General features: G+C 39.8%; 2 protein-coding genes across 3 annotated transcripts; one reads left to right on the top strand and one right to left on the bottom strand.

The window, feature by feature from the left end:
* Positions 1–36: 36 nt before the first annotated feature.
* Positions 37–3,314, bottom strand: LOC112874126. 2 transcript variants are annotated; one of them, XM_025937302.1, is made up of 10 exons: positions 3,132–3,314; positions 2,885–2,944; positions 2,743–2,782; positions 2,195–2,373; positions 1,624–1,662; positions 1,451–1,537; positions 1,267–1,327; positions 684–808; positions 490–581; positions 37–403 (listed from the first exon to the last, which is right to left on the bottom strand). In XM_025937302.1, the coding sequence occupies exons 1-10, from the start codon at positions 3,177–3,179 to the stop codon at positions 286–288; spliced, it is 849 nt and encodes a 282-aa protein (XP_025793087.1). In that variant the 5' UTR covers positions 3,180–3,314; the 3' UTR covers positions 37–285. The 2 variants fall into 2 exon arrangements, with proteins under 2 accessions (XP_025793087.1, XP_025793086.1); XM_025937301.1 differs by having other exon boundaries at positions 37–406.
* A 2,964-nt stretch (positions 3,315–6,278) lies between these two features.
* Positions 6,279–13,320, top strand: LOC112874123. Its single transcript, XM_025937299.1, has 8 exons — positions 6,279–6,449; positions 6,579–7,022; positions 7,131–7,358; positions 8,299–8,501; positions 8,697–8,869; positions 10,934–11,481; positions 11,726–11,798; positions 12,560–13,320. Exons 2-8 carry the CDS (start codon positions 6,594–6,596, stop codon positions 13,066–13,068), a joined length of 2,163 nt encoding a protein of 720 aa, XP_025793084.1. The 5' UTR covers positions 6,279–6,449; positions 6,579–6,593; the 3' UTR covers positions 13,069–13,320.
* Positions 13,321–14,672: the final 1,352 nt, after the last annotated feature.

A 14,672-nucleotide genomic window follows, 5' to 3' on the forward strand; every position in this document is an offset into this window, starting at 1 on the left:
AATACAATTATTCAAAACACCGAGCAGGAGTTAGCGGAGGATAAGTTGATGTATATTCACCATATGCTGTGCAACTTGATTTTGCTGTCTTTTACTCTTTACACGCTAACCAAGTAACCAGGGTCCAGGGCTCGCTGCTCCAAACTGTTAAAAAAAATTTGATGAACTTTTGGCTAAGGTTTCTAACACCAGTTTGTGAATTTCCTTCTCTTAATCTACACTGGGGAGGTAGCATTAACTCTTCGAGAACATGTCTACGAGTACACCAAAAGCTTGATGAAATGTCTAAACATCTGTCAGAATTATGGATGATACAATCATGACATAGGCCAGGAAGAAGAACATAACAATTTGGATGAAGAACTTCGGGTTGTCCCTCAAACTTGGTCCCGCCACTGATCTACTGCTTGAGAATACAAGAATAAACTTTCAGTCAAGTACACTCGGCAGTGAGCAAGAACAGTGCAATAGAAATATGGCATCTCATACCTAGCAATCCGCTGTGAGAGCCGCTGGAAGGGCAGACTCTGAAGGAAAACAACACCTGGTCCCGTGAGAGATGCTGTTAGTTGGTTGTCACCCTGCGTACAACGATGTTTCTCAATGCAAGGAAAATAATGAAATCTGAGCATGAGCAATTAACAAGGAAACATGAAGCATGGGGTGGAAGAAAAGGCACTCACCCCAAAGACTGCTCTTCTAAGTTGGTTAGGGCTCTTCAATTGGAAGTTAATGGTGGTTGTCATAGCCACAATACAAGCAGCATCAACAGTAATAACCTCTCGAGGAGCAAGGATTTTCTGCATGACTAGGAAAATTGACAGCAAAATCTTCCCAGTTAATAAGAGGATCTCCCATCCACATGTTACCAAAGTCAAGAATAACTTGATAGAGTAAAAAATTAGGGTATGAGATCACATCTTGTTCATGGAAAACAAACTGAGGTCTCGTGCCAAGTGGCTGGTCTGCTACTATAAAAGTTCTATGTTATTACCAGAGGATGTACACAGCAAGTATGTTAACAACATCTATATCTGTTAATGTAACATGCCAACCTAATGTTGCATGTAAAATTTACTACAAACCATATCATCTTTCAGCAGTGTATCCTAAACCATTTACAACATTAAAACTCATCTTTTAAAGTCCAATACCCAAAATTTCTTACACCCGTTCAATTTGCATTGTTAAAGTGCAGAATGACATTACATTTTCAAACACTGATATGCATCTCAGTATGTGCCACAAGTGTGAAACAGTCTGTACCTGATCCACCACCAACAAGAAAGGCCATCCCCTGGCCCCTAAGCTTTTGTTTAAGGATCATCTGGAGAAAAAATGTATGGCTTTCATATTACATTATGCAACTTAACAGGGAAACATAGAGAAAAGAACCGAAAAGGTACAGAATCATATCCAAAGTAACAATATAACTCCATAGTTAACCAACCTCTGCACCTATTTCAATATTCCGCGGTCGTGGCTCAACTGTACTAGTGACTGATACATCATTGACTGAACACAGAAAAGCGTCTGCCTGAAATGATAATTCAGTATATGAAGTTCTCTTGAGTTTCAAGCAAGGTTATCTTGAATTTCAAGCAAACTTTGCTAAGAACTCACCTGGCAAAGAAGTTCTCCACCAAAGTTTGCTAGATCTACCTGTAACAAACGCGATCAACTGCGATCAGACTAAGATAACAAAAACGTATTCACATTAATGCACAATTATAGTACTGATGCCTCTAGCACTGAGCACATGCCATAAATGCAGGTATGCTTTACATGTATAAGGTAAGAGGCAGCTAAATGGCTAACGTTAACCAAAAGTGTTCTTAAACTTTGTTAATTGGTACAACCTACCAGTAAGGTTAGTAAAGACTGGAAAACAATCTAACGATGGAATGTATTTAAGCAGATAGTTAAAATCGAACAAGAAAACTAACAGATCCTTGTTTGGCAGATAACAGTTCAAAAATTTCAAGCCACAGAGCAATCATGGAAATTTTCAACAACTAGCACATGCAATCTCAAACTTGTAAATGTATGAGGATAATAGTGATGTATTTCACATTAGAAATTATCAATTTTTTAGGCAGGGGAGCTAGGGTAGGGGTAGCAGCTCATAGTTACATTACAAAAGAAAAGGTGAAACTAAGAGGAATGCTAACAAACTACAAGAGAAAATACTAACCGGCAGTATCCTTCCAGGAAATGGTGCGGCAATCCCAACATATCCATCATCGGATCCAGGATTGAAGAAAACAGTGCTGCTTACGCTTCTCCCAAAAATCCACTGCCATACGCCTCCATCATTTTCAGGCAAGTAATTATTGTCCATCTGCATGTTCCCGGACATGTAGCACATTGTACCTAAAGAAAACAGCAACTATGAGAAAACCGCATGCTGACGGTCTCTAGGACTATATGATTATATGATACATTTTTCACAGCACAATATGTATGCAACAGATCGTTCACAGTAATCAACCAGAAGGTAATCCTTTGTGAATTACAGGCTGGGTTATGGCCAAAAATAAGTATTGAGTAGGACTGCAATATAAGATGACTCACAAAATAGACACTAGACTCACGTGCTTCTGTCCGAAGATACGTAAAACTTACAATTTCTGCTACATGATGACTAGTTTAGCACCTTATTTACTAATTTTAGTTTAATTGAAGGTCACATACAAAGATACTTCAGCAGGCAAGCTGCAGAGCAGGACTGATTTGAGTTACCTGGTTTTGCAGTCAACTTCTCCTGAGACTTCAACATCACCTAAAAATCATTCGCCCCAAACAATTTCAAAAGAGTACGGTTCAATTCGTGTGAAGAAAGGAACTGCGAGTGGGCAGAACAGATTTGAGCACCAGAAACTACCTGCAGGACCTGCACATCTCCTCCGGATATCTGGAACGCCGTCACAGATCCTTGCTGACTCTGAAACCGACCCACACAGTTCAAAGCGAATCAGACGGGACAAACACTATCGGTGCCCACGAGCATGGATCGGGTGGATCCAGCCCCACTAGCTCGAATCGAACCCTAACATCGTACTCCTACGCGAAGACGAGACCATCACGCGAAAAAGGGATAAGATCCTGCCGGTGAGGGGAGGAGCGCGGACCTGGTAGACGTAGGGCTGGAAAGGCGTGGAGAAGAAGGGTGCAGCCATGGCGGGGGACCTTCTGGAAGCTTCTCGAAGCGGTCACTGGGCGCCGGCTCGGAGAGTCGACGACGGGTTCGGGAAAGTTGCCATTCGGCGAAGACGGCGAGCTGTTCTTTGGGGTTCTCTCTTCTCGAGCGTCTTAATTACGAGAACTTTTTTAATTTTATTTCTGTGCCACGTAAGCTTATCTATGCCGTTAATTGTACGATGGGCGGTGGTTGGATGCGCCGTGCGCGAAAGGTGCTCCCCTGGCCTGTCCACGCAGGCTTCCTGTAAACGTGGCGGCATGCTGTTGGTTCGAGTGACTTGCCACGACGTGTCCAGTGTACGTACTGCTGCATTCTCATGTCGAACTTATGGATTTTTCTCGTTTATTAATGCAGAACATCGATATATATCTCGATTTCTGTCTCGGTAACAAAGTGAGTATAAAATGTAATGGTACGCATTGCAAACAAATATCGCTCATACTCAACGATTTGGTGAAAAATCATGTAGGCGAGGGATAAAGGTACTTGAAAAATCATATTCCATCCATTTTAAAATATATATCGTTTTGTAGGTTTACAGTATTTGATATGTACTTAGATATAATATATATTTAAATGCATAGCGAAATTCAAATTAAAATGATCTACATTTTGAAACGGATGAAGTATTTAAATTCTGGACTCAGTATGTCTACTCTAATTTTAATAATAAACGCAATATAACGGTTGATGCTGTGCTTGGTATGAGTTGGATTTCTATGGAGTTAAAAATGGTGCTTGAGTGGCATTACAGGACCGAAATATGATAAGGGAGAAGAAAGATATAGTACATGTGCCTTTCTAGGAGAGATAATAGAGAGAGAAAAGATGGATAAACCTCAAATATAAAGTCAGTGCTAATCCTTCATTTCAGCAAAACTGACTTAAATTGTACTTAGATTCTTATAAAAATAACTCGTAGGGAACTCGGCGTTCGATATGGAGTTGTCTAAATATTTGTTTTTTAAAATGAAAAATCTGATTTATGGTTAGAGAGAACTAAATAGGTGAAGTAAATAGTTAATGGGATAAGATGCCAAAATTCTCCTATCATTATTTGACTCCAGAAAAGAACATGTATTATGTCATTTGCATAATAATTTATGCAAGACTAGGATAAGCCCAACATGCAAAATTAGACGTCAAGCCCGGCCCAACGTATAATTTCAGTTTATTCAATAATATAAATTGTTTTCATAACTGATCGAGATCAGAAAAAATATTAGAACGATGAAACATCATATTAGCGGGCTAGGGGCCTGGACATCCAGCCAGCTCAGCCCAGATTGGCCCGGCTCGGATCATAACTCTGGTCACCCTATCCACACTATCACCTTGCCCCATCTCTATTTTCCCATCCCGTTCTACAGCGTAGCCCTGCCAAACAACTAATGCTGTCACCCTAATTAGCTATCTCGTCTACCTCCATCGTCTCTCTCCAAGTGCCAACTAATCCTCCGTCGGTCGCTCCTTCTGCCGGCGTGCGCCTCCTCCCTCGATTCCATGAAAGGGATTGGAGGTTCATCTGGCCGTCGATTGATTTTCTCTTTTCGATGGTGAGTAATCCTTAGTTTGTCTGTGCGAACTGTTCCGAGGACGAGTTAGTTTTGTTCAAGTTCTTCCATTTGGCAGATGCCGCATAGCTCACTACTAATCAATCCACGTGCCTGTGGTTCCGTATTTTTGTCTTCCTCAGCGTGTAGGATCAATATAGCTGAAGCTCAAACAGTGGCGGACCTAGACTTTAAAAATTTGGTGTACACGATCTCTAAAAATATTTTTTACTTAACCATATTCTAAATAAAAGTCATCATAGTTAGTTTGAAATATATATTAGCTAAAAATCATTACTTAAATATACATCCCATTCCTCTTTAGGCACTAGCTTCACAAGAGTAAATAATAAAGATTTCACATATCTTGTGTATGTTCTTCTAATACTTTATTTATAGATGATGTTAGTTGTTACATAGGTAACATACAAAATATCTATCAATGTGATATTTTGCTCCACTATATTATATGTTTTGAAGTGTTGTAGATATGTTTTCTAATACTTATGTAGAATAAGATTTTTTAGCTGGAAAAATTTGTTATAATCCTAGTAAATATATCCGTACGTTGCTACGGGTGATACATTGAAACATTTATTGATCTTATCGATTTAAATATCATTACGATATAAATAAATTTCGTATGATAATATTCGTTCAAAATTCTTTCAATTAAAGTTTTGATCTCTAGCACTTCTTAACACTTTCATACGTACCACCCATCCCCCTTCCTTAAAAAATCTCTCTAGTATTCTTCACGATGCTGACTGTCGCGACCTTGATTTTAGCAACGACGAGGATACTCACTATATTAGCATGAGTGCTCGTCCCAACACTATAGTCTCATGACCTGCTAATTTACACTTGCTGACCTGCTGAGCATTCACGGTTCACCTCTATCCCTGTCCTTGAACAGGGTTAACAGAAAAGCTTAAGACGTACGAGCTATTTATATTTAACTTGCTAAAAGCTCAATTAGTTAAGCTATATTTAAAATTAAGCCAAATTCGGACCTAACCTGGAGCTTGCGAGCTCCAATAATCAAGATTGAGTTATTTGATGAAGGTCGATTATTTCAGTTTTGCATGGCATGCACATGTACCTTGCTATCTCTATTAATTAAATTTCTAACCATCGAAAGTAAAATAATATAGCCAGAGGTTAGGGCTTGCAGTAGCTAGCGAGCTACTGTGTTGCACAAGCTATAAAATAATACTTCCTCGTTCTATTTCATCTTAGTATAATAATAAAGAAGAAAAACCATACGCATCATCTCATTAATCACGACTTCTCATTTTCTATATTATTATGTACACACATTAATCTTTTTTCGAGTGAAGTCCCTCTGCACAGGAATCGAACGACTATCAAAATAAATAATTCAATTTTAGAAATAGAACTATCAAAACAAAATAGAGAGAATAAAGTTAAATATCTAAATATGCTTCCTTTTTATTTATTTATTAAATTAAATACGGATCTCAGTGCATAGTTTTATTACACGGATAAAACTCATCACATGCGTCTCGTATCTCCTCAGGTTCGTCTCCTCCCTCTGTTTGTTAAACCTTGCCCTTCTCTCGGACTCTCTACTCCCTTGCTCTTCCTTCCCCGGCGGCGACGACGGGGCGAGCGGCGGCGCCATTTGTCCTGTCTTCGCCCAGCCCTTTGCCGGCGACGAGCGCATCCTCCAGGTATGCCCGCCGCTTCTCTTTCCTTCTGCTGTGCGAGACGGAGCACCCCAAACCCTAACAAAACTATTTGTATTCGGATTTGAATCCAGTTACAATATATTACCTACTAACTTCGATTTCGTTTGCAAGAATTATTGGGTGTACATGTGCATGTCCTATGCTGGGCCCGCCCCTGAGCTCAAACTGCCGGTGAAGTTTATTAAACCAAGAATTTGGGGGTTCAACGGAGTCCCCATGTCCTACATTAAACCCGGCCATGCTTCAGGTCGGGATGCGGTGTTCTGGTCGGATAAAATGAACGAATATCTTATCGATTCGCTGCTTCACCAGCAATCCATTGGGAACAGGGGTGAGGCCAGGTTCTTCTCGGCAGCATATGACAGCATCATCACTGGTGTTGGTGAAAGGTTTGGGGTGGCGATTGACCGGAACAATATAAAAAACCGCCTCAAGCATATCAAGGAAGCATTTTACGAGTGCAGGAACATCCTTGGCGAAGATACTCGGATTAAGTGGTGCCCAGAGAGCAGAAGATTCAATGCTGACCCAAATGTTTGGAGGGAGTTGATCCAGGTTCTTGTTCTATCAGTCAGTCAAGAATAGATGCTGACTTCTTTGCTTGAGAAAGAAAGACGTTGAAAGTCACTGACATGCTATAAACCATTTCCTCTGTTCTTGTAGAGAAAACCGGAGGCAAAAAAATGGATGACGAAGACAGTTGATCATTATGATAGGTTAATGGAGTTATTTGGTAAAGGCAGGGAGAAACGTCTTGCTGTCGAGAGTCCAAAAGATACTAAGAAAAAAGCGCGAACAGAACCACTAAAGGAGAGACTTCAACGTACTCCATTAAATGGCCGGGTGTTAGCTGGTGATGAAAGTTTAGATAAGATGGTGAACAAAAATGAGGTATCGATCTTTAAACCTTGTTAATTGTTAATCAAGTATGAGTTTGTTCTACTTATTCTCATTGGTTGACCAAGGAAGTGCCTTTGGCCGCCATGTCTCCGTATCCCAATGGTTTGCGTGCTACAAACCAAGTTGTTTTACTAACTATGCTGCAATCATGTGGTACTGGGGCAATTTGGTCGTGGCAGAGCATATGGCTTGCTACACTTTGCCTAGCATGTAAAGTTGGCTATGAACCAAGTAAGCGTGGAATCAAGCCCTTTTGCTTACTGGATGCTTATACAAATGCCAAAACATGTAAATATGATATCATCTTGTATCTGTTCTTGCATGATTGTGGTACATAGTTTGTTTGCTTACTTTTTTTTTACATGTCAATTTGTCCGGTTCACTTTTATGCGCTGCTTATTTTGATGCCTTTTATATACTAAAAAAGTAACACAACTGTTAGTGGTAATTTAGATGCCCTTTTATATGCTTGCTATTTTTTATTGATAAATGTATTATCTCTAATTTCTGGTTTCATTGTGAATACCAGTTTTCTTCAAACAGATAAAAGTTTAATTTAAGCACTACCTGTATGTCACCTGGTTTCATCTTACAAAAATTTCTAGCACTTTAAACCCTTTTTGATCGAAATATTCTATATGTTGATTGTTCTATTGATTTCATTCGCTCGGCCAGTGAAGGATCAATTAAATGCTTATCATAGCTCTGTAACTGTAATGTGAAATGGTTATCGGGACCATTGTATTTAGGGTTCACTTGGTGACTGAAATAAGTTCCCTTTACCCAGACTGTTGTATGAATTTCTAGTATTTATCCTTCTTTAATTATCATAGGAATTTTTAGCGAGATATTGACATAGTGGAAGTACGCACCATGTTGGCTCAATTTAGTGCGATTTTTACTTCGCTCTGATGAGTTCTTTTTTCCCCAGATGCCTGATGAGGCAATGGCACCTGTGGAGCTTGATTTGTCAGAATTGTGCAGAACTGAGAATGGCATTGTTGCCATACCTGTACGTGCCAATGCATATGGTAAAGGTTTGCCCTATGCTCCTGAAAATTGGCCACGTTCTGGAGATATATGGTACTGGAAAGTGGGAAGCAGGGCTTCTGGAGCGGGCCATTGGGCTGACAGGTGATGCTCTATCATGTCCGGTAGGTTAGATTTGAATTTTGGCAGCACCATGTAAAGAGGAAAATGAATAGAAGCTACTAATTCCTTAATTTTGTAGTTGAATATCCAAGTTTTGCTCTTAAATTATTCATTCTATATTGGCTGTGCCAAGAAAATGAAGTACATATATGCTGTTTGACTTTTGTGATGGATCAGGTATCTTGCGCCGCCATCACGTTTCCGTGAAGCTACTCGTAAGAGGTTAGGATTTGCAAGTAGAATACAAGTTGAAGAATTTGTTAAGAGAGAGTTTCCAGATGTTGATCCTAGCACATTCTTTTCTATGTTTATCTGGAAGATCCCTGCTGAAGGATACAGGATACAAAAAGGTTAAACCTTTCTGCTGCATCTTTATGTTGTTTAGTTTTCATGTAACTAGTGTTTAAATAGTAGTTCATTGAGGTTCTGACAGCTGTTATAAATAGCTGTTTTAGTGAGCATTTTAGTGACTTATAGTGAGGCCATTACAGCTCTTATAGGAAGTAAATATAGGTGCTCGTGTCGTGGCATGTGGAAGCTTTTTGGAAGCATTTTGTTTTATTTTTATTCTCTATACATCTGCGCAATATCAGCAATAGGTAATAGCGTTGTAGGTATGTTTTTGTTGGATCTTGTATCTGATTTCTCTAGCAGCAATTAACATGTAATACTACTTTCTGAATATGCCTGAGGACCTTCCATATTCCTTTGGACCAACTGATAACTTCTTCTGTTAATGGCTTCATATTAGTGTGCCTTTTCCATTGTTGTAGTGGCCTTAGTATATTAGACCTTATGTTTACAGGTGTATATATATTGATAGTGTCTTAGTGAACATCATTGTCCTGCAACTGTAGGCATCTGCAGTCTGTGGTTCAAAATATCATTTTTACTGTATAATGCAACCTGTTCATTTTGGTTCCTTGTTGTAGTATATCCTACCTTTTTTTTCCCTTTTGTATTTTGGTGGGCGATGGTTGTTGGTCACAGGATTAGTTCATTCCTGACCCTATCACTCCATTCTTCCTAGGAAAGATGACCCATTTTGGAATAGGCGGTTATTTGAGTGGATACTAAGATAAAAGGCACGAGTTCACATGAACATGTAGTATAACCATGCTTTTTGATACCGCTATTTTCTGACACCTTCCACATCTGCTGTTCCTGTGTATTGAATATCCTTTTACAATTACCTTTATTGGTGAACCCGATTTAGTGCCCTTGCCGTATAATTTAGTCAAAATCATGTCTGACTTCAGCTCCTTCATAAAATCTTCTGTGTTCACATCTTATATGACGAGTATTTAGATATTTAAATACTTTTTGGTTGCGGGCTTGTTTGGCCATATTTTTGTGCATGTATAAGTTTTAGGCGATACAACATTTCAGCGAACAAGGACATATCATGTTTCTATATATAGTGGTCTAGAGATCCATCCTTTACATCCCAGAATCCTCAAACCCTAGCTGCCAATCTATTTCACCCTCGCTTCCTGCCAACTCTTGGTGACGATGAATCCCTTCTCCCTAATGCGGCGCTGCGAACTGAGGCAGCACTATATCTGTCCCTGTCAGCCTCCACTCCACCAAATCCACCTCCATCGGCTCAGACTCCATCTTCCCTGGTGCTCCTGACGTGGGTGACTATGAGATATCGTCTCCTACATTAAGCAGCGTTTTCCCTAAATCCTGGTGCATACAGTAGGGATAATCATTTTGCCTTTTATGAAGCATCTGAACTAATTTTCCATCATGTTTCGTTCCTTCATATATCTAGTCTAGAAATTGCTTAGCATTACATCTGCTGATGTGGTGGTATACAGAAGCATTTTTTGGTTTCATCACTTGAGATGCTAGTTGTTCTGGCTTTACATGCTAATGGATCACAAGATACACCATATATATTGTTTTTGTAAACCATTTTTTTGGGTGGAGGGTATTTCATCACTTGAGATACTAATTGTTCTGGCTTTTACATGTTAATGGACCACAAGATAGAGCATATATTGTTACTGTTTTTGTGAACTATTTTTTGGGAGTGGAGGGTGTTATGTGGCTGCTAGGGTTGCGAGGGAGAAAAGGGGGGCCGGCCCCCGGTTCTTCCTTCTAATTCTTGCCTGATTAGATTGATACACCTCCTCTCCTTATATAGAGAGGTTTACTTGACCCCTAAGCAAGCGACCCTTATCTCTCATTAACCCTAACACTAACGGGCTATACCGCCAGCCCAGGCCCAATAGACCCATGACGTACTGTACCAGAGGGTATTTTGTCACTTGAGATGCTAATTGCTCTGGCTTTTACATGCTAATGGATCTCAAGATACATCATATATATTGTTTTTGTATGTTTCCTGCCTTTTCTTTTCTAGATTGCTTGCTTCGGGCTGCACTTTAATACCTGAGTATTTTCAGGCACCAAACAAGTCACTGAACAAGTGAGGCTCCATGAACCTGAACCTGATGTGGCTGATCCAGCTGGCCCATGTAAGGCTAGGAATAGCTTGTGCAACCTTGAAAGAGAAGGATTTATTGAATCATCACCAGCACAGGCTTGTAATATTTGTTGCACAGTGCCTGGTTTCTGTCGTGAGTGCTGCTGTATTCTCTGTAACAGGACCGTTGACTATTCTTTTGGAAGTTACAGCTGCATAAAATGTGAGGCAGTTGTGGAAGAGAACTACATATGTGGGCATGTTGCACACCTTGATTGTGCTCTTCGATGTTACATGGCTGGAACTGTTGGAGGAAGTATAGGCTTGGATGTCCAATATTACTGCAGACGCTGTGATAACAAAACTAACTTGATGATGCATGTGGAGAAACTCATGGAAACATGTCAATCTCTTGGGTCAAGGGATGAAATCGAACCTGTGCTGAATATGGGCTTATGCCTCTTGCGAGGCTCAAGACAAATGAGAGCAAAAAGCTTGGAGAACCGTTTGGGATCAGCGATGGCTAAGGTATAGTGTGATTCTGTGATGTAATTGATCATGTCTTGTCTTAATAGCACAGTGCTCTAGCTGTCATGGTTTTGTGCTCCTTTGATTGCTGCTGAACTGGTGATACCACACAACACATATTGTCCATTTTGGTGGTAGTTTACCCTAGTCGTCCTTCTTTTCAGTAATTTAAAGTCACTGGATGAAGCTTTTTAAAAAAAATAAAAAGAAAAATCATGGACCAATGATTTATTGCTTAATGCAGCTGAAATCTGGGGTTGACCTTGTTGAAGTTTGGAAAGTGGAGGACAATGAGGGCAGGGCAACTCCCAGTGGAGGTAAACTTATTTTTTTGAGTGGAAGTAATCATAGGAAGAGCAGAACTATATTTAGCCCCAATGCTGTTATAGGATTAGATGCCAGTCCAAAAATCTCAACCTAGTGTGGTGCCTTGGCCTTTGTTGTTCAATGTAATTCTTAAAAAACTTAACTCCTTTTCTCGAACATAAAAAAAACTTTGGTGCTCTATGTAATTCTTAAAACCTCCATTTTGTAGATTGCAGTGAACTTTGGGATCATACAGACAACCTGTCTGAGAATATCCTGCAGATATTATATATTAACATGTACTCCCTCCATCCTAGAAGAATGCAATCCTATTTATTTTTTTTTCAGACAGATTAGTGTTATTGGCAAATGACCACGCTACCCATAATAACTGTCTCAATCCCATTGATTAGGCATGGAAGGTGTTCAATTTTCACAGAGTTAGTTACAACATGCAGATAATTAAATCCTGAAAAATATATTGAAAGGATAAGACAGGTAGTTGTTGCTAGGATTGCACTCTTTTGTGCGATTTGTTTTTTAATCTCAGAATTGCACACTTCATGGGATGGAGGGAGTATGGCTCCTTTGGTTACCACATATGCTTGGCTCATTGCTGTAGAAATGACTATTCTTCATGTTTAAGCACACAATTTGAATTATGTCATATGATGAAACCATGGTGGCCTGACATAGCCCCACCTTTTGGGACTTGTTGCCCCATTTTTTTTTTTTGCATAATGGGGTTATTTTATTGATATGTACAATGCAGGAGAAAATTCCCCACCAACCAGTGGTGTGACTGTGCTTGGGATTCTGCAAATTCCAGAAGCGGGTGCACTTCCAGGGCATCCTGATCTAATAGATCCACTGGTTGATAATGATTTCCAAACGGCTGTTGAAAATCTTCCAGTGTACATTACTGGGGATCACAATGTCATGTCTGCCAAATTTGAGGATGAGATAGATCTTGCCCTTCAAGAACTGAAAAAATCTCAGGAAGTGGAACATACGGTGGCAGAACAGAGGCTTTATTCTCAAAAAGATCACATCCTTTGTCTGTATAGGCAGCTTGAGTCTGAAAGAGCTCAGCTTGCAGATCCCATGCCCTTAGCTGACACTTCAAATTATGGTGTGATGCTTGCCAATGTATTAAGCCGCGTGGACCAAGTAAAGCGTGAGGAGGAGAAGTTTAAATCCATGCTGAAAATTGCTGGTGGATTTGCAAAAGCACCAGAAAGCGTCACCAAGGAGTTCTTTGGGTTGGCTGCTGATAGGTAGTTAGAAATCTACTAGCTCAGGACTTGCAATTGGTAGGTTACCACAGAATCGAACTTAGCTGTGGTACTGCAGTTGTATGGGTTGTATAAATCCTAGCAAGGGGTCGCCCTTTTAGGGTTACCCCATCAGTCTGGTTTGGACGAAACTGTTAAGTGCTGTGGATGCGCAGGTTATCCGTGGACATGCCTTGCCTAAGAAACAGTCTTTCAATGAGATGTGAATCATAAATGTGCTCCCAGGTTTTCTGCGTCAGTTTACTAGATTCATGCGATCATAAATGTTTTAACTTGTGTTTTGCTGAGCATATATTGTTCACTGACAGGTTGGTGCAACACTTTTTCAGTGCAAATGTCAGCGAGGTTGCTGCCATAGTGCTGTTGTGCCGTTTTCAAAAATAATTTGAAAGGGGCGGATAGGTTGAGGTGATTTTACCATTTGCAACTGTTGCTTGTATGCTGTGTAATCTGGTGCTGTTTGAAATTGTGATAAAAAAATTTTTGTGGAGCTAGAGCCTAGAGGTGGAATGTGCGATTTTTTATAAAAAAGTAATTGTTTCAATCGACGTGTTAATACAATCAATAGTGTGGTAGATCATAGATCAATCCAATTTGGTGAGTCGTCACATCCAGTTCAGTGCGTGGCTTGCTTCCTAGCTTGGCCCAAGAGACCAGCTGCAGCTTGCAACAGACTCATACACGTATGTGCACTGACGAACAGCAATTTTTCTCTGACGACGATCATGTGTACACCGTGTGGAGAAAGGCAGCACGTAGAAAAGATGTAGCATCAGGCCATAAAGACGTACAGATCGTATATTTTCATAACAACATTCTGCAAAAACAGCAATAAGTACCTACGCTCGATGTCTCAGGAGTTCAGGGTTTGAATAACTGGCTGTAACTCTACAGAAATTTGCTAAGGTTGGGCCAAGCAACCGGGTATGTCTGTTAGACTAGCAAATGAAGGAAGATACACTTTAGCATTCAGTGAAATTATTTTTAATCCAATTGCTTGAAACTGTACAAAGTACCGGCCGTTTGTTTGAACTTTCTCATACTAATAGAAATTGAGGAGAATCCATCCTTGATAATCAACTGCCGCTTATGATTCTCTGTTGTTCGATAAGAAATTCAGGCACGGTAATCATATTTCAGATGTGAGCTGTGAAACCAAGGTTGCAAATAGCTGGCTATCGCTCTGCTATACCTCCGCTATTGCTTTTTCACAGGCATGGCGCTACGATATTACCAATTGTTCCGCTATTGCTGCTAACGACTCTTTAACACCGCTAAATACCGCTATTTGGTATAGCCGCTAAATTTTTATAACCCTAATGTTATTTTCCGGTACGAATACCGATGATACATTATTTCCTTGCATGGAAGGCCTGTAAGCCTATTACTGTAGGCTAAATATGCTGCCCGCTTAAAGTCCTAACTATATTCATGGTTATTAAGTAAGAGATATGAAGACTTATACTTATAGAGCCCAAAATATATATTCAAGTATTTGCATTCATATAAAAGTTACTTAATTCCAAGTTTCCATGCATAATTAATTGAAAATTTTTATTCTTTTTGCAAAATCGCTAAATGAAATAGTTG

This window comes from Panicum hallii, chromosome 9 (assembly GCF_002211085.1).
Source record: "Panicum hallii strain FIL2 chromosome 9, PHallii_v3.1, whole genome shotgun sequence".
Classification (NCBI taxonomy): domain Eukaryota; kingdom Viridiplantae; phylum Streptophyta; class Magnoliopsida; order Poales; family Poaceae; genus Panicum; species Panicum hallii.

Coding starts and splice junctions, on each gene's coding strand:
- LOC112874126 (XM_025937301.1), bottom strand. CDS start 3,179: ATGGCTGCACCCTTCTTCTCCACGCCTTTCCAGCCCTACGTCTACCAG. Junction 1,663..2,194: donor TTCCTGGAAGGATACTGCCG/GTTAGTATTTTC, acceptor CGTTTGTTACAG/GTAGATCTAGCAAACTTTGG. Junction 1,328..1,450: donor ATATTGAAATAGGTGCAGAG/GTTGGTTAACTA, acceptor TTTTTTCTCCAG/ATGATCCTTAAACAAAAGCT.
- LOC112874123 (XM_025937299.1), top strand. CDS start 6,594: ATGTGCATGTCCTATGCTGGGCCCGCCCCTGAGCTCAAACTGCCGGTG. Junction 7,023..7,130: donor TTTGGAGGGAGTTGATCCAG/GTTCTTGTTCTA, acceptor CTGTTCTTGTAG/AGAAAACCGGAGGCAAAAAA. Junction 11,799..12,559: donor CAGGGCAACTCCCAGTGGAG/GTAAACTTATTT, acceptor TGTACAATGCAG/GAGAAAATTCCCCACCAACC.